This window comes from Anabrus simplex, chromosome 5, assembly GCF_040414725.1.
Source record: "Anabrus simplex isolate iqAnaSimp1 chromosome 5, ASM4041472v1, whole genome shotgun sequence".
Lineage (NCBI taxonomy): Eukaryota > Metazoa > Arthropoda > Insecta > Orthoptera > Tettigoniidae > Anabrus > Anabrus simplex.
This window is the reverse complement of record NC_090269.1, coordinates 137,654,418-137,674,808: the sequence shown is the minus strand read 5'-3', so window position 1 is coordinate 137,674,808 and position 20,391 is coordinate 137,654,418. Positions and strand designations below refer to the sequence as shown.

General features: G+C 43.3%; 1 protein-coding gene across 2 annotated transcripts in view; it reads left to right on the top strand.

Annotated features, from left to right (window-relative positions):
* Positions 1 to 4,764: 4,764 nt before the first annotated feature.
* The window catches only part of LOC136873855 (cysteine dioxygenase type 1), a 208,954-nt gene continuing 193,327 nt past the window's right edge, over positions 4,765 to 20,391 (top strand). Inside the window, exon 1 of one of the 2 annotated variants that reach the window (XM_067147142.2) lies at positions 4,765 to 5,224. In XM_067147142.2, coding sequence (XP_067003243.1) covers positions 4,998 to 5,224 — 227 coding nt within the window. In that variant the 5' untranslated portion in view covers positions 4,765 to 4,997. The remainder of the gene's footprint in view (positions 5,225 to 20,391) is intronic. The other variant, XM_067147141.2, reaches the window with a different exon arrangement.

Here is a 20,391-nt window from a genome sequence, read left to right as displayed (position 1 = left end):
AGAGAAATTGTATAAAATTAAATTATTGTACAATAAATTTGAAAGAAAATTTTACCGCGAGCAAAAGGCATAAGGGTAGCGTTACTGCCTCTTACCCGGAGGCCCCGGGTTCGATTCCCGGCCAGTCAGGGACTTTTTACCTGCACCTGAGGGCTTATTCAAGGTCCACTCAGCGTACGTGATTACAATTGAGGAGCTATCTGTCGGTGAGATGGCGGCCCCGGTCTATAAAGCCAAGAATAACGGCCGAGAGGATTCGTCGTGTTGACCACACGACACCTCGTATTCTGCAGGCCTTCGGGATGAGCAGCGGGCGCTTTGTAGGCCATGGCATTTCGGGGCTGTTGCGCCATGGGGTTTGGTTTTAGTCATTTTCACCTCCGATGGAGACTTAAATGTCATCCGGAGTGTCACTATTCATCTCATCGACCCCGAAAACTATTGATTCAACACTAATTTAGGTCTTTTTTTTATTAGGCGTATTTCTATATGTCGCTCCCTCGCACCCAGCCGTAGGGGTGCTAGGATTGTCTTATCCCCACAGATATTAAGTCATATCTGTGTACCAAGTTTGTTGAAATTGCAGGTTTCCCGATCATCATCATCATCATTATAAGCTTTCACTCCTTAACTATATGCAACCCGCTAAGCACAGTCATTTAGTGAATTGATTTTAGGACTACTCAAAGTTCACTCGAAAGACCTACACCACGCCACATTCTATTATTATTAATGCGCGAATAAGCCCATTAAGACAACGCAAAGTATTTAGAGGCGAGCATTTGCCTTCCTCTGTGCCCATATTATTATTTCATTCTTTTATTGTTGCCTTCCTTACTGTCTGCAGACCAGGTTGTTCCAAGTCTTCATTTTTGGTCTTTCCTCTTGATCAACTTGCCTTTTGTGAATTTTGGACCTGAAGATTACCTTGTTGTCCGCCACTGTGGTGTAGTGGTTAGCGTGATTAGCTGCCACCCCCGGAGATCCGGGTTCGATTCCCGGCTCTGCCACAAAATTTGAAAAGTGGTACGAGGGCTGGAACGGGGTCCACTCAGCCTCGGGATGTCAATTGAGTAGAGGTGGGTTCGATTCCCACCTCAGCCATCCTCGAAGTGGTTTTCCGTGGTTTTCCACTTCTCCTCCAGGCAAATGCCGGAATGTACCTTCCTTCCCTCTTCCTTGCCTGCCCCATCCAATCTTCCCATCCCTCCACAAGGCCCCTGTTCAGCATAGGAGGTGAGGCCGCCTGGGCGAGGTACTGGTCATTCTCCCCAGTTGAAGCGGTAGAGGCAGAGCTGAATCGGAGGGAAAAACCGACCCGGGAGGGTAAGAAGAAAAAGAAGATTGCCTTGTTTTGGACACATGCTGGTGTAACTCCTGTCTGTTTCAGCCTTTCTCCTATTTTCATTGAATTCGACTATTTGGTCAATGTGTCTGGACGCAATCTTATCCTGCGTTTTCTAATGTCACTGTGAAGATTTGTGCATTGTTTGTGTGCTGTCCTGTTCAAAATTAGCGTCTCTGATCCATAAAGACATTCTGTTTTAATGACTGTATTGCAAGTCTCAGTTTTGTATGCTTGGGGATACATTTTTTGTTATAGATATTTTGGGTTAGGCGATGTGCAGTTTCCATCATTTGGCATCTAATTTCATTGTCTTTTCTTTCGATTCTATTTTCCAGAATTGTTTCACCAAGTTTATTATTATTATTATTATTATTATTATTATTATTATTATTATTATTATTATTATTATTATTATTATTATTATTGTTACGGAGTGTCGTAGACTTGCAGAGGAGAAAGAAGGTGCGGGGTTGAACGGGCCTCAAAATACGAAATTAAAGTTAAGATAAAATTTAACAAGGTTATATTTTCTTTTCAAAATTAAGAAATAACAAGCATGGCAGGTACAGAGTAGCAAGGCAACAAAAGTGCAATTACAGTATTTACAGGATTTGGGCTTCGAGCCCCGAGCTCACAATTCTTGGGCAATTAGCCCAACTTTACTCCAAAATAAGTTTTCACAGAGGGGCAGAAAACCGTATTCATGCCCAGGAGCACTTGCTCCAAAATTACACAGTAAAGCCTCCTCGAGGCATACAACCCTCAATTTTCAAGAAAGAGCCACTCGCTCTCAAACCTTAAGCCTATCAAAGGCCACACCAAACTCCACTTTCAAGTTGTCCTCCACGGACACGAAAACAGGGGTAAAATACCCAACCTACTGAGGCCTATTAAGAGAGAAAAGGTTAATTACATGGCCTCAAAAATACCAATTTGAGAGGAGGCAAGCAGCACTCCTAATACATTTGTTTAAAACCTAAACTGGCTCTAGGCCGCTAATGCAAGGGCTAATCCCATACTAAAGAGGTGACTTTAGAAAGAAACAATTTACATTACGTTAAGGAAAAATCGGTTGTGAAAAACGAGTTCACCTCAAAACAATATGCGTGGGAGTTCAAGAGGGTTAAGCACTCTCTATCCCAAATTTTTAGTTTAAAAGATAGAATTGAAACTAAGTGACTTTACATTTTAGAGGAAAGTTACATGGTGAAAGGTTTCGGACCCGCCCCGAGAGTTAAACTGCTGAGCTAGCAAGAAAAGAAGTTCTTAAACGGCCATTACCTTGTTGTTGAACTGCTGCCCGAAGAAAGAGGCGCTTCCCGCCCCCTGCTATGTACTTTACACACTGAAAGATAGTACTGAAGTGGCCCGGAGACCCTAAAATCAGCAGTTTATATACTCTCGCGGGAAGTTCGAGGCGTTTGAGGAATGAGAACACCCTCCCACAAAAACTTTATTGGCTAGGGTTAAGCAATATATCCCCTCTGGGGAAGATACACCTGATTGGTTATAACTTAATTAAAGAAATTCGGGATTGGCTAAATTCAAAACAAGGGGAAAGAAAGGGGTATACAGCCAACTTAAACAATAACCGAAAGAAATTTAACAAGAAACAAACATTAGAAATAAAAATTTCTCCAAAAAACAGTTCTTTCACTTCGCACTAGGGTGCACTTTTGTAGTTCTTCAGTAGTGTCCTCTAGAAGAGAAAGTTCACACTTCTTACTACAGTTAAAACAAAAATACGTCGAAAACGACCCAGTTCAGAAACTTCAAAATTTCCAAGTAGTGACATCTTCTGAGAAACTTGAAAATTAATACAGTAGATACAGTTCAGACTTCCTCCAGCAGAGGAGTTTCAACAGGCGCAAAGTTTGAATTAGCGGCGTGGAGGTGTACCGCCCGGTACAATTATTATTATTATTATTATTATTATTATTATTATTATTATTATTATTATTATTATTATTATTATTATTATTATTATTATTATTATTATTATTATTATTATTATTATTATACTCACAAGGGGAGGGTATGGCGCATGGGTGACCGATTCGATCGATCTTTGGTACACGTGTAGGGCATGACCAGGAGGATAACAGGTGCAAGTAGTAAGGCGCAATTCTCAGCCGTTTGTAAGAAAGTAATTAATGACAAATTCCAGTGCGCTTATGTGCAGGCTACGTTTGTGAGAAAGAAAACGAGCTCGTGACGCAGCGGCAAGCTGGATCGAATTCCGCCGATGGATGGTTTTAATAATAATAATAGTTATTTGTTTACGTCCCACTAACTACTTTTACGGTTTTCGGAGACGCCAAGGTCCCGGAATTTAGTCCCGCAGGAGTTCTTTTACGTGCCAGTAAATCTACCGACACGAGGCTGAAGTATTTGAGCACCTTCAAATACCACCGGACTGAGCCAGAATCGAACCTGCCAAGTTGGGGTCAGAAAGCCAGCGCCTCAACCGTCTGAGCCACTCGGCCCGGCTGATGGACGGTTTTTTCAAATATTTCACATCTATCACAAATTAAGGTGTCTACTTCTTCTTTATCTGTTTAAGCTCCAGGGTCGGTTTTTCCCTCGGACTCAGAGATGGATCCCATCTTTACCGCCTCAAGGGCAGTGTCCTGGAGCTTCAGACTCTGCGTCGGGGGATACAACTTGAGAGGATGACTAGTTCCTCGCCCAGGCGGCCTCACCTGATATGCTGAACAGGGGCCTTGCGGGGGTATGGGAAGATTGGAAGGGATAGACAAGGAAGAGAAGAGAAAGCGGCCGTGGCCGTAAGTTAGGTACCACTCTTGCATTTGCCTGGAGGAGAAGTGGGAAACCACGGAAAACCACTTCCAGGATGGCTGAGGTGGGAATCGAACCCACGTCTACTCAGTTGACCTCCCGAGGCTGAGTGGACCCCGTTCCAGCCCTCGTACCACTTTTCTAATTTCGTGGCAAAGCCGGGAAGCAAACCCGGGCCTCCGGAGGTGGCAGCTAATCACACTAACCAATACACCACAGAGGCGGACCCTTCTTGATCCTTAATAATAAATTGTTCTTCTTCTCAATGTGTTTACCCTCCAGGGTTGGTTTTTCCCTCGGATTCAGCCAGGGATCCCACCTCTACCGCCTCAAGGGCAGTGTGATAATAAATACTTCATCAATAAACAGGTAAATGGCTCTAATTGTATTTAAAATGGTTGGCCAAAAGTGTATTTCGTATGACATCCGCAGGCTGCCTAATAAGAGTCTTCTAGAAAGTATTTCTTCACTTATCAGTTATCTGGTTTGTTTTCATAGTCGTTTCGTTTTCCAGCGATTAACGGACGAGAATAAGAAGAAAAGGAAAAAAGAATAATGATGCTAACAGTGGCATCAGCAGTTCATCAGCTTGGCGAAAGAGGGCGCTTACCAATATTACTGGCCGATTGCTGCATAGAGCAACAGCAGTGATTCATTAACCTTCTGCAGACCGGACGAGCGTTAGCCTTCTCCTGTGTAACGTGGAGTGAAGACGTACATTGTGTGATATACACAGTCAGTGTGTGTAAATATATGTTTTACAATTGAAAATAGTTCGCGAGATTTTGTAAAAATAATTTAAGATTTATACATCAGTGTCCTTAGTTGAGTGCTCGCAGGACTAACAACCATGGAAACTCAGTATTTGCCGGATAATCGTCTTCCATACAGTATGAGTAACAGCAGGAAGATGCTGCTGCCCAAACCGACAGTCACCACACTGGACGATCTGGTAAGAGAGCTGCACGTGGTGTTCGAACAAGACACTGTTAATGTGGAGTACGTGCATCACCTCATGTCTTCCTACAAGAGCAAACCAGCAGAATGGAAGAAATTTGCCAAATTCGACCGATACAGGTGAGTTACAGTAAATATTCAGAACTGCATTTTTTAGCTTAGGAATACAGTATATATCCTATATAGCCTAGCAAAAAAGGGTAGTCGTACTGATTAATAATAATGTTATTTCCTTTATATCCCACTAACTACTTTTATGGTTTTCGGAGACGCCGAGGTGCCGGAATTTAGTCCCGTAGGAGTTATTTTCTTCTTCTTAATCTGTGTACCCTCCACGGTTGTTTTTCCCTTCGGACACAGCGAGGGGTCCCACCTCTACCGCCTCAAGGGCAGTGTCCTGGAGCGTGAGACATTGGATGGGGGATACAACTGGGGAGAATGACCAGTACCTTGCCCAGACAGCCTCACCTGTTATTCTGAACAGGGGTCTTGTGGGGAATGGAAGGGATATACAAGCAAGAGAGATGGAAGTGGCCGTGGCCTTCGTGGGAAAATACGAAACCACGAAGTGGGAATCGAACCCAGCTCCACTCATTTGATCTTCCGAGGCTGAGTGGACCCCGTTCCAGCCGTTTTCAAATTTCGTGGCAGAGCCGGGAATCGAACTCGTGCCTCCGGGGGTGGCAGTTAATCACACTAACCACTACTCCACAGAGGCGGATAGGAATTCTTTTACGTGTCAGTAAATCTCACGTATTCGAACACCTTCAAATACCACCGGACGGAGCCAGGATCGAACCTGCCAAGTTCGGGTCAGAAGGCCTCAACCGTCTGAGCCACTCGGTCCGGCGTACTAGTAAATATTTATTTTATGTGCCAGTACTTATCTGCTGTGCCTTTGCTGGTGGGACCTAGTGTTTACAGTGCACTGGTATGGGCTAGAGCAATTTTGTTACTTTCATTGATCTGTCTCAGCTTTATCCTTGGCTTTGACAAAATGAAAGTGACTGAGGTATGAGTGATGCTAGTATGCCATTCCTTCTGCAGCCAGTCCCTGCTATGAATGGTGTGAAAATATTGCTCATAGGGTCAGTTGGTGCATGCATTTCAGTGGGCTTGGCAGACTGATATGTAATAGCAACTTCTGGCTCGGTGAGGAAAGCAACGGGAAACTACCTCACTCCTCATTTCCCTAGTACACCTCTTCAGTGATGCCTAGGCCATCTATGACAGCTGATGGCGGAACTGTTGAGGATCCAACCAGCCTACGGGCTGAGGACTAAACATACATACACTTATCTGCTGAGGTGAAAGTTAACAGAAATATTCCGACTCACTCCTGTTGACGGACCAATCTTCGGAACGAAATATCAAAGCTCCTATCCGCAAGCACCTCTTCTAATAGGTTCAGTGGTTCACTGAAATACATGTAAAATCAGGGAGGTGGTTATCTTCGCTTAGAGGCCTTCTAAAATAGGCATAGGTGAGGTACAAGTGTCGAGAGGTTTATGAAAAAAAATCCCATGGCGCAACGACCCCGAAGGGCCTTGGCCTACCAAGCGACCGCTGCTCAGCCCGAAGGCCTGCAGATTAGGAGGTGTGGTGTGGTCAGCACGACGGATCCTCTCAGCCGTTATTCTTGGCTTTCTAGACTGGGGCCGTTATCTCACCGTCAGATAGCTCCCGAATTGTAATCACGTAGGCTGAGTGCAACTCGAACCAGCCCTCAGATCCAGATAGAAATCGCTGACCTGGTTGGGAATCGAACCCAATGCCTCCGGGTACGAGGCAGGCACGCTACCCCTACACCACCGGGACGGTGTGTTTAGGAAACAACATGTTTAAAATAAATAAAATACAGTAAATCCAGAATTCGAATTATCCGTGACTCAGGCGGCAGCGCGCCGGTCTCTCGCAGCTGGGTTGCGTGGTTCAAATCCCGGTCATTCCATGTGAGGTTTTTGCTGGACAAAGCGGAGGTGGGACAGGTTTTTCTCCGTGTGCCTGGTTTTCCCTATCATCTTTCATTCCAGCAACACTCTCCAGTACCATTTCATTTCATCCAACAGTCATCAATCATTGCCCCAGAGGAGTGCGACAGGCTTCGGCAGCCGGCACGATTCGTATCCCCGTCGCTAGATGGGGCTTCATTCGATCCATCTCTGACCCGGTCGAATGACTGGAAACAAGTTGTGGATTTTAATTTTCAAATGCAGAAATCACCAGTGAAATTTGTTGTTATCTCCGTCTCTCCAACCTTGCCTGGAACTAGCGAAATACAAAGCAGAAGTCACCTCTATTTTGTCAAGAAAAGTTCTTCTTTCTTTCTTTCTTAATCTGTTTACCCTCCAGGGTTGGTTTTTCCCTCGGCCTCAGCGAGGGATCCCACCTCTACCGCCTCAAGGGCAGTGTCCTGGAGCTTCAGACTCTGGGTAGGGGGGATACAACTGGGGAGAATGACCAGTACCTCGCCCAGGCGGCCTCACCTGCTATGCTGAACAGGGGCCTTGGTTGGGGATGGGAAGATTGGAAAGGATAGACAAGGAAGAGGGAAGAAAGCGGCCGTGGCCTTAAGTTAGGTACCATCCCGGCTTTTGCCTGGAAGAGAAGTGGGAAACCACGGAAAACCACTTCGAGGATGGCTGAGGTGGGAATCGAACCCACCTCTACTCAGTTGACCTCCCGAGGCTGAGTGGACCCCGTTCCAGCCCTCGTACCACTTTTCAAATTTTGTGGCAGAGCCGGGAATCGAACCGGGGCCTTCGGGGGTGGCAGCTAATCACACTAACCACTACACCACGGAGGCGGACAAAAAAGTTCTTATTATTTTTTAAAAGTTGCTTTCCTGTGGTGCAGATTTCTTTTACTCTTGAAAACCAGTGTTTTGAGAATATGTTTCAGTAATGCTCGTTACAGTAACAGTCTAAAATGTTTGTTTTATAATGGTGGAAAAAGAGCCTCCGTGGCTCAGGCGGCAGCGCACCGGCCTCTCACCCCTACGTTCTGTGTTTCAAATCCGGGTCACTCCATGTGACATTTATGCTGGACAAAGCGGAGATGGGACAGGTTTTTCTCCGTATGCTCTGGTTTTCCCTGTCATCCTTCATTCCAGCAACACTCTCCAGTACCGTTTCATTTCATCCAACAGTCTTCAATCATTGCCCCAGAGGAGTGCGACGGGCTTCGGCAGCCGTCACAATTCGTATCCTCGCCGCTGGATGGGGGCTTCATTCATTCCATTCCTGACCCGGTCGAATGGCTGGAAACAGGATGTGGGTTCATAATGGCGGAAAACAGTTTTAGGTTTCCCCTGAAGTGAAAAACGCTCTGTATTTATATTGGCAAGTGAGGTTCGGATACATTGGTAACCATGTGTTGATTACCGCTACATTAAATAAAATCATAGTCAAAATTTAAAGTATCTATTGGTCCATTTCTTCTTACAGTATAAGTAAGCACTTCAAACAATAGCTACAGTAAGTATTTCAACCACCAGAAGATCCAGTTCAATTGTTACAAACCATCTATATTACATCCTACTCAATACTGAAAGGTGGATACCAGGAACTACTGTCTATATATTTTCATTATCCTAATTGTGTGTTGGTACCCCTGCTACTGAAAGTTTACTCAGAAAGATAAATATTGGCAACACTATTTCTCTTGCACTAAGTGCTTATCTTTATCACCGAAATTCTTTCTGGTTACAGATAATAGCCTAATGAATTCATTCTAACGCCAGCCTTGCGTGTGCTTTTTCTTTTCTCTCTCTCTCTCTCTCTCTCTCAACATTATAACTACATTATTTTAGCACTTATTTCACTCCCCACCAGAGTTGAGACTCACTATATGGCTGAGTGTACCAAGAGAGGATCAGGAGACCCGTGCTGCTCCGCAACATTCCTTAAAAATACACTGAAATCTCGATTTCTCGAATCACCTTGGGAGCTAAATTTTACTTCGAGTTATCGAAATTTCGAGATATAGAGAATACCATTTTTGAGCATAATTTAATCAAATGTATCTACGGGCTTATACCGGATACATTATTTTTTATCAGTATTTAAAAATATACAAACTCTTTCTTACGGCATCACTTTTTATATTATAACCCTCATTATAGCATTTTAGAAGACAGGATACAGTACATACAGTAGTGAAATAGAAACACACCTCGGTCAACACCTTTGGAAAAAATCCGTTAATCTCTTTTGTTTGTTACTGTTAAACTTTCCTCCCTTCGCGTTGAAACTTCTCGCCAATACCGCGCAGCCAGGATTCGTAAATGGAGCTTTTCATCCGCGACTTCGGTGGTTGCTTTCGTATGTGACCGGTAATTAATTCACACTCGAGAAACATTGAGGCTTCGCCGATTTTCCGATCACCAGAAGTTCTATTTTTTCGGTTCACGTCATGTGAGCTCCCAGCATCACTGTAAAAACCTTTCTTTAATTGTTGACTGTTCAACACAAAGCACAAATGCCGCATTCCACAGTTAAGGTTTCACAAAATTCGACTTAGAGAGTGTTTTTTCTTCAAGGGAGGAATATCTGCTTCGAGAAATCGAGAAATTCGTGTAACCGAATTTCGAGTAAGAGAGAAATAAATACATGTGAAGAATAGGACAAATCGTCGAGAAATTTAAGGTATATACTTCGAGATACTGAAAATTCGAGTAATGGAGGTTCGAGAGATCGAGGATCGACTGTAAATAGGTCAGATAACATGTCTTGATATGAAATTGCTCCATGCGCTGCCGTCATACCTTTTTGAATATTTTCTTTTAGATTTATATTGCCTGTTTATTATATGTCATGTGAATAAGTATAGATTTCTTTATTATGACGTTGATTGATATTTTTTTTTTTTTTGCTATTGGCTTTACGTCGCACCGACACATATATGTCTTATGGCGACGATGGGACAGGAAAGGGCTTGGAGTGGAAAGGAAGCGGCCGTGGCCTTAATTAAGGTACAGCCCCAGCATTTGCCTGGTGTGAAAATGGGAAACCACGGAAAACCATTTTCAGGGCTGCCGACAGTGGGATTCGAACCTACTATCTCCCGAATACTGGATACTGGCCGCACTTAAGCGACTGCAGCTATCGAGCTCGGTGATTGATATTTTGCGAACTAGATGTTTTAATTTATAGTTATTGTCGTATGTTTAATTTAAAGTTTTAGTTCTAAACTGTTTTGTTTAGCGTGGAAGTTTGTCCTTGTTGCAGCCCATATTGTCTCGGAAGTAGATCATCCTTTCAAACAAATTAAATAGGTATTCACTAGGGGCGCCCGTGCGAGAAATCTCACATGTTCATAAAGTATGTGGTGGAGTAGCCCCCTGGTGAACTACTGGTGAACTAAGGAATACGCAAATCAGTACAATATTAGACAGTCTTACTTACCACTAAATGTAATCCTTGATTTTGTAACATTTATGGTATCCGTTTGAACGGAAGCAAATGCAAGTGCATTATTACCCTGACGAATGTTCCGGAAGTAATTTTTGGTTTTGCCATCATTCTTTTCTTAACTGATAAAGTAACGATCGGTTACTTGTGATGGTGGTGGTGGTGGTGATTATTGTTTTAAGAGGAAGTACACCTGGGCAACCATTCTCTATATAACACTATTAGAGAGAAATATGGAAGGGGTCAGACACTTCGAAAAATTAAGGTATCGGCCAAAGGAAGACAAGGGCCACGAAGGGCGTGAAAATGAAAGACTCCCTAGGCCTCCACATGTAATACCGTTGGGGTCGGAAAAGAACAAGAGTAGACCAAGAGAGGTCGGATAGGATAGATGAACGTGAGGAGCCTGGCACAAGTAAGTGGAAACAATGCCAGGACTCAGCTAAGGTCCCCGTGGTCGCCAACCCACGCTCCAAAGTTCAGAGCCCCTGGGACCCATTTTAGTCGCCTCTTACGACAGGCAGCGGATACCGTGGGTGTTAATCTACCGCCCCCACCCACAGGGCCGCAAGTGGGATCTATACTGCTGAAACAATATATATGATGATAAGTGATAATTTACGCGTCGCGCTAAACATATGATGTATACGATTCCAGCTGTCATTGGAACTGTCACCAATTAGCCTAACGAATACGAGAACTGTGGATTCAACTCTAATGTCGGTCCATTGAACATTTTCTCTTTCAACCCTTCCGATCCCCATGCCGATAGAGGCTCAAGTTGGGCTTAAACGGCATCCAGAGCGTCACAATTCATCACAGCGAACCTGAAAAGTATGGATTCGACACTGATGTTGGTCGTTTTCCAGATAGTATTATGTGTACCAAGTTTGGTTGACATTGACGCTTTGCCTCTAGACACCTGCCATATTAATCGTTTAGCAATAATTTGGTGATTTGACTTTAGGATTAGTCAAAGTTGACTGATCTTAGAGACCTGTCAAGGTTGACGTATATTTGCGGTCACTGCACAGATGGTGGCTCTCTTTAGCTTAATCTCGGGATATCCCCTCTAATCTGCCTGAGCTCCTGTTCGTTCGTTCTAGATTAACATTTTGAATAAGGTATGTCTGTGGTGTAGTGGTTAGTGTGATTAGCTCCCATCCCCGGCGGCCCGGGTTCGATTCCCGGCTCTGCCACGAAATTTGAAAAGTGGCACGGGCTTCACTCAGCCTCGAGGTCAAGTGAGTAGAGGTGGGTTCGATTCCCACCTCAGCCGTCCTGGAAATGGTTTTCCGTGGTTTCCTACTTCTCCTACAGGCAAATGCTGGGATGGTACCTAACTTAAGGCCATGGCCGCTTCCTTCCCTCTCCCTTGTCTATCCCTCCCAATCTTCCCATCCCCCCGCAAGGCCCCTGTTCAGCATAACAGGTGAGGCCGCTGGTCGAGGTACTGGTCATCCTCCCCAGTTGTAGCCCCCGACCCAGAATCTGAAGCTCCAGTACACTGCCCTTGAGGCGGTAGAGGTGGGATCCCTCGCTGAGTCCGAGGGAAAACCCGACAATGGAGTGTAAACAGATTAAGAAGAAGAATAAGGTGTAATGGGAATCAGCATTTTAAAACATATAATTTACTGTCGATCAAATTATTGTATGTACTCGAGTTTGGAGGTTGTTCGTTAAATAACCAATAGGCCTACACAAAATGTAATGACGTCATCATTTTCCTCGCTTCATTTTAAATTTAATTTTACGTTAGGTTTTGAATTTGTAATTTTGACAGAACATATTCTGACTGAACTTCCGGAATTACCTGCCGGTCAATCATCAGACATTGATAGGTCTCTGGCCTTCTGACCCCAACTTGGATCCTGGGTCAGTCCGGTGGTATCTGAAGGTGCTCAAATACGTCAACCTCGTGCTGGTAGATTTACTGGCATGTAAAAGAATTCCTGCGGGACTAAATTCCGGCACCTCGGCGTCTCCGAAAACCGTAAAAGTAGTTAGTGGGACGTAAAGCTAATAACATTATTACTATTAAATTATCATTGCAGGCGATCACTTGTGCTTTTGTGGATCTTCACAAACAGTGGACTGTTCGACTGTTCGAAGATTCGAACTTGAGTGTCACCTAAACAATTGAAATGTGGAACTTTCAAAGCCATTATACCATCTGTTCAGGAAATCCTGCTGCTACAAATAGTTCATTAAGTTCATTCACCACGTATTCAATAATTTAGTTTCCTAATGTTGTGTCAAGGGCCAATAATGTCCTCAGCCCGGCCAATGATAATTTTTAAGCGTTCAAAGTAGCACTTAAACTTCCCATGGCCAGAGAGAAACTGAGTGAGAATGAATTCGGGCACTAATGTTTTGCACTTGAGTCGGTACATATGTCGAGAAAAAAATAATTCTGTCGTGACAGACCCTTTTGTACTTGATGTCCGGCGGGCGGTTGTTCCACTGTCTCATTAGGCCTAGATGTGTTTTGATTTGGGCTTTTGTATAGAAAAATAGTTGAGTCACTCAGAGAGTAGAGTGCTGGCTCTCTCGGCTTCAGTTGGTGGGTTCGATCCTGGTTCAGTCCGGTGGTATTTGAAGGTGCTCAAATACGTCAGCCTCGTGTCGATAGATTTACTGGCACGTAAAAGAACTCCTGCGGGACTAAATTCCGGTATCTCGGCGTCTCCGAAAAACTGCAACATTAGTTAGTGGGACGTAAAGCAAATAACATTATTATTATTATTATTATTATTATTATTATTATTATTATTATTATTATTATTATTATTATTATTATTATTATTATTATTATTATTATTATTACTAGGGAGTGACTCACACCACTTGGGATCTCCCAGCCGTTTGGCTGAGACTGCCAGACTTTCGAATGTGCGTGGCAAGCAGGTGAATCATATCACATTGACCATGAACTTCGCAAAAAAGTTCCTCTGCTAGAAGATCGATTACAATCTGATGGTACAAACCTGCGCGGAAGGAAGGTAGTGGAGGGGTAAACTACTGCTGAGCTGTTGGGAGCGAAATAGACCCTTGTCACCATAATGTAATCACCAAGAGCCGACGTGAACCCTTCCGTAGCAACTATCGAAGTGTACGTTCCTCTCTGCAACATATGGACTCGTCCGCATACAAAACTCATTGAGAGCGCGACTAGGGTTTTCTACCATCAGATAATAATCGTGCTTCCACACGCTGCTGCGCGAGTCTCCTCTACTTGCTGTAGCGCTGTACGAATCGCTTAGCTGCGTCGAAAGATATTTTGTGCATATTTCCGCTCAACTTTTTTATATTCGAGGGCAAGTCAATAATTATCCGCAATTTTTCTCTAATTGTTTTTAGGTTGGCACTATGGCGTTGTGTGCTCACCAACCGCTAGATGACACCGTTGACAACGTCTGTTTCAGGGTTATCAGATCAGTAGAGCTTGCGCTGCTGCGACGTAAAGAAAGATAGCTGCACCTCTCTCTGTTTGCACCAAGAAAGAACAGCGTTCCGTAATCCGTTTTTTTTTTTTTTTTTTTTTTTTTTTTTTTGTCTGAGGGTGTACCAGGAGCGGAAATTCATAGAACAGCCACTCGTCTGTTATTCAGAATGATATCACACACTTGTTCAATATTGGCATCAGTTACGGCTGGAGAGGGACGCCTGGATCTTCCTTCATCCTTCATGCTCGTGCGACCCCTTTTGAACTGTTGATTCTACTGGTAAACACTTCGCTGTGGCAAAATATTGTGCAGAGCAGTACGAGTCTTCTATTATTATTATTATTATTATTATTATTATTATTATTATTATTATTATTATTATTATTATTATTATTATTATTTTATATATACATATAATTCGCTGGGGCCATCAAGGACCACGTTAAGTCTTGTTGCATTTGACACTGAACTTGGCCTTCTTTAGAGCCAAAATTTCCCTCATTCTTTGTGAGTGTGCCTGCTTACGCTCCTCTGTCCAAGGGGCACCGTGTCTTCTCTTCGGTTGCTCGTCTCGGTTTAGCCCGTTCGTCAATATTTTCTTGCGGAAGAGATCTCTGTTAAGGGCATCTTCAGCTGAGATATGTAGCATTTGCAGGCCTTCTTTGGTATTTCTAAACCAGGGAATTGTGGTTTTGGGGTCTGAATCAAAAAAGTGAAAGATTTCTTTAGTTAACTTTCTTCCGTCCATTTTTTTCAGATGACCGTAAAATCGTGCCCGTCTTTTTCTGATTGTGTCGGTAATTTTCTCTATTTTACTGTAGATTTCCTCGTTGGATCTCTTTTGATGGATTCCATTTCTGTACTTTGATCCCAAGATTCCTCTCACAATTTTGCGTTCTTTTTTCTCCAGTTCTTCAAGGAGTCCTTTGTTGGCATTTAGAGACAGGGTTTCGGCTGCATATAGAACTACTGGCTTCAGAACGGTTTCATAGTGGCGTATCTTGGTGTTTTGGGAAAGGCATTTTTTGTTGTAGATTGTGCAGGATGTTTGGTAGGCTATTTCCAGTTTGCGGACTCGCTCCTGAAGTGCTTCTTTGTCCAGTCCATTTTTCATGATGATCTCACCCAGGTATTTGAATTTGTCTACTCGGGTGATGTCCCCATATTTTGTATGGAGTTTTGGAGGAGCCTCTTTGATGTTAGTCATTACTTCTGTTTTCTCAAACGATATCTGCAAACAGTTTGTACGGCAATTTCCTTTAAAATTTCAACTTGAGCTCTAGCGGTTTCTATGTCGTTTGAGAGAACAGCAATATCATCGGCAAATGCTAAGCAGTCTGTTGCGATCCCCTTGGATTTGGTTCCTATTCTCAACGGACTGTAGTTGGTTTCCTGTAATCTCATCCGCCAGGTTCTGATGATCTTTTCAAGAACACAGTTGAAGAGTATCGGGGATAGCCCATCACCTTGTCGGACTCCTGTTTTGATGTCAAAGGAATGCGAGAGACATCCGTGGAACTTCACCTTGGATTTTGTATCGGTCAGGGTGGCTCTAATTAATGCCAGCAGTTTCAAATCAACTCCGAATTCACTTAAGATGTTTAGCAGGACTTCCCGGTCAATGGAGTCGTACGCTTTCTTAAAGTCCACAAAGACAGACACATACTGCTTGGACCTTAGTGTATATCTGATGATCGTTTTGAGATTTTGGATCTGCTCGGCTGTTGAGCGACCTTTTCTGAACCCTCCTTGGAATCCACCTATTTGATGTTCGACTTGTGCTTCCAAACGCTCCAGGATGGCAAGTGATAGAATTTTGTAAGTCACGGGTAGCAAAGATATTCCTCTGTAGTTGTTGATGTTCTTCATGCTGCCTTTTTGTGTAATAGATGGATCAAAGCTATTTTCCAATCTTCGGGTAGGGTCTCCTTGTTCCAAATTTCTTCTATTTGCTTTTGCAAGATATCAAGTGATTCCTCTGGGGCATATTTCCATAGTTCTGCTACTACTGAGTCTTCACCCGGCGCTTTGTTATTTTTGAGACGGGCAATGTGGCGCTTGATTTCATCTCTGTCGGGTGGTCTAGAATCTGGGTACCTGAGTAAGGGTTCCTTGGTCTCAATGGGGCTTTGCGGTTTAGAGCAATTAAGTAAATTCTTGAAGTAGTCTGCCAGAATGCTGCAATTTTCTTCATCTGACGTTGCCAGTGTGCCGTCCTTTCGCTCAAAGCATAGAGATGGTGGTTTATAGCCAGTGAGTTTGCGTTTGAAGGCTCTGTAGTACTCTCTGCTTTCATTCTTCCTAAAGTTTTGTTCTATCTTTTCAGTGAGAGATTTTTCGTATTTACGTTTCTCAGTTCTGAACACCCTAGCTGCTTGGGCACGTTGGTTTTTGTAGGTTTCCCAATCATTTTCTGATTTCGTAGAGTAGTACTGTTTCCAAGCATTGAGTCTTTCTTGGAGGACTGATTCGCAGGTACCATTCCACCAGGCATGTTTTTTGCTTCTCTTGATTTCTGCAACGTCTTTGGCGGCCTCAACAAGGAGACTTTTGGCGTTGCTAAAGTCACAGTCATTTGGTCTAGCCTTCTCCTGGAACTCCTCGACCCTTTGCCGAAGTTTATCATTGTCGAAGCGTGTGATCTGTTTGGTTGTCTTCCTTTTGTTTGCGGGAATTGGTTTGAATTTGATAAGAGACATATAGTGATCTGAGGCCACATTGATGCCTTTCTTTACCTTGACATTCATAATCTCAGGGCTGTTTCTCCTGAAGATTGCAACATGATCAATTTGGAACTCTCCGAGAGTTTGGACGGGAGAACGCCAAGTCATTTGCTTTCTGGGTAGATGACGAAAGTGGGTCGACATGACCTGCAGGTTGTGATTTTCGCAAATGGACACCAGTCTTTTGCCATTGGGATTGGTTCTTTTGTGAGCAGGGCAATTTCCTATAACTTTCTTGTACTTCTGTTCACGACCTAGTTGGGCATTGAAGTCACCCAAAAGAAGCTTGACATGGTGTTTGGGGATTTTGTTTAATTTTTTCATCCAGTAGGTCCCAGAAATTATCAACTTCGTCTGGATCAGACTTGTTCTTATCGTTTGTAGGAGCATGTGCGTTAACTAGAGCGTAGATTTTGTTCGCGCATTTAATTGTGAGTATAGACAATCTGTCATTCACAGGTTTGAAATTTGCAACCGATTTAAGGATCTTGGTTCTAACAGCAAACGCAGTTCCAAGCATCACAGCTCCATTGAGGATTCCTCTTTGCGCTTTGCTCTTGAAAAATCGGTAGCCTTCGGATTCAAAAATCTCTTCATCTGGGTATCTTGCTTCCTGTAGGGCCATTATGGATATCTGATTTTCGTGAAGAGCTTTGGTAAGGGTTTTCAGCTTGCCAGTTTGTGTAAGTGAATTTATGTTGAAAGTTGCTAGAAAGGTTTTAGATTTTGGCCTGAGTTTTTGACTCTTCGGGGTACACCGAGACGCTCCGACTCGTCTCTTGCATGATGTCGAGTCTCCCCCAGAATCCGAACGAGACTCGTGCGCCGTGGCGTTCACGACGAGGGATTTGTCCGAAGATTAACCCCCTGGAGTATGTTTCTTGAAATGTTGTGCCATCATGCTTTTTGACTTGACTTTGCTTTGGACGGGTACCCATCCTTTTACAACTAGGGTTGTTAGCCCTAGAGGTTGCCTCAAGATGTTTTCTGGCTTCTGGTCATTTACCAGTCTTCGCCGTAACCCTGGCAAGGGACCAATTTTTTTTCACGGTGGTATTTTATTTCCCTACTACCCTCTGACTCTGCTGGCGGCAGAGCCAGCGAGCTTCCCCAATTCCAATGGGACACGCCCGATGGAGGTAACTGGTAAATCCCCACACGAGATTATTATTATTATTATTATTATTATTATTATTATTATTATTATTATTATTATTATTATTATTATTATTATTATTATTATTATTATTGCAACCGATTTAAGGATCTTGGTTCTAACAGCAAACGCAGTTCCAAGCATCACAGCTCCATTGAGGATTCCTCTTTGCGCTTTGCTCTTGAAAAATCGGTAGCCTTCGGATTCAAAAATCTCTCTCCCTACTACTCTGTGACCCAATAAATGCAATAAATGTACACACACAGATATACCCACACAATTCTAATTAACCATGAATTATTGCTGCCTATTTACAAGTCTGTTTCTCTTCCTTATGGCACAATACGCGGTCCAGCCCGTTGCTATACCCGCGGACGCTTAATCTTTACTTTAACTTTCTCCAAGTGCAGTCACCTCATGCAGCAGCTGTGTGTAGACAGCTGGATCTGAACACAGGGTTACGGGCCACACGATGGCTGTTCGTTGGTTCGATTCTACAGACAGTCCAGTAATTAGCACAATCGCATGCAGTGAACAACTAAACAGCTAAACAGTATTCAACAGCAGGACGATACTCACAACAGCGAAATTAACACAGGTCCATTTACCTCCCCACTCATTATTGCGGCTTCGCCCGCTGACGCACGCCGAGCCTCAGTCCACAGAAGTACACGAACACACGGTACAGTCTTCCGTTCCGTCGTCTCCAGCCCACCCACTCACTGGCCTCTCAGACACCACAACGATAGTTCCTGATCGAGACCTCGGTGGGACACTAGCGACAGCCAACACCTCTGTCAGACTCAGTCTGTTGGGGTTGGTGGCTGGGCTGAGGGTTATACTGACTCCACCACGCATCCCAACACTGACTATAGCTCCAAATGTGACTGACTGTCTGAGGCTAGCCTCCCTTTTTATAGCTCGGGTTATTTGAGCCAGAATTTTCGCGAGGTAACAAGCGGCCGAACATTCCCGTTGAATCTCCAAGAAACTCACAGGAAAGACGGCCGACGAGAACAATACACGGAAAGGCCGGCCCCACCCCACAAGCCGGCTGGAGATCGCAGGTTGTGTGAGTCACTAGCCCTTTCCTGGAAGTACCGAAAGGGGCTACCAGGGGGCTGACGCGTAACATTATTATTAATGTCCTCTTTCTGGCTAGTTAGTTTTCTCAATTCCTTCTTGCAAAACTACGCAGACCATCCAGATGCACAACCGCGAGTTTGTGTTCTTGTTACATATTATTGTGCTCCTCTAAACGTTAACATGCGATGTTCCTTGACTGGACAGCTTCAGTAGACTAGAGGGAATATTCTTTGACTCAAACCGCACCGGAGAGAACCCTGCGGTATCCAATAAAAACCTGAGAATGCTGGATGACAGTTTCTCGTCATCTCCGCGTGGAGTGACGCGCTAGGTCGCAATCACTTGTCCTATCGTTATTACATACAGTATTTTGCCGGTTCACGTGACTTGTGTACGAAGGAACTCAGACGTTAACTAAATTGATCAAATCACAAAATAAATATGAAGTGCGCAACAAACTTGAAACAAATAAACACTGCACTGCAGAAAGACAACTCCGCTCTCAATTCCACTCGCTTCTATAGATCATTCCATGTTAAGAAAACATCACTGTCCTTATGGCAACAGCGCTGCCATGTCGAACGTCTCTGCTCGACAGCATCACGAGAAAACGGTGGCACGTAAATTTGTGATACTCTGTTTCTAAATTCAAGATAAAATGGGGATGAAAATAAGCTGCACATTAAGCACACTTTACTTTTGTTTCTTCCTCGTCTATATACTAAATAGATCACTGTATTAATGTTAAAGAAAGACATCGCCCGTGTAGGCTAATTAATCACGGAACACTCACTCAACACAAGACAATCATAATATATATATTATTTCAGTAATATATAGCTCCCTTTTGCGGAGCTCACAAGTAACCGATCGTGACAAATGAGCATTCAAAAGAAATAGTGACGAACTGCACTCGCATTTCATAAATATCGATAACTTATTTTAAAATTAGTTTAAATAATTGTACGAAGTGTGCAATTTGCAAATACTGTTGCTGTAGGAAAATACGCGTCATCATTACTGTCCACTTCACATTTTGACCGCTAGGACGTCTGTTTTATGTCATTATAATATGCTATAATTATCAGTTAAGAAAAGAATGACTGTAAAACCAAAAATTACTTTCAGAAGATTCGTTAGTATTGTAACCGTCCAGGCTTCTCCAGCCAGACTAATTTAATATACTATCATTTTACGCGATATCACTCGATATCAAGTTTATCCGCCATCGGCAATTATTCGTAATATCATATTTATTCAACGTCAAGCATTTGTAAATAAGGCTTTTGCAATCATATTATATAATCATAACATCATTTATTATTTAAATTATTATATTAGGTAGGATTGGAATTCATTATGTACTGTAAATATGGTCAATACGTTGAGACATAGTTGTTGTCATTTCATCTCATACTTGTGTATACGGAAAAGGTTATTCTTAGAGCGGGCGAAAATTACATGA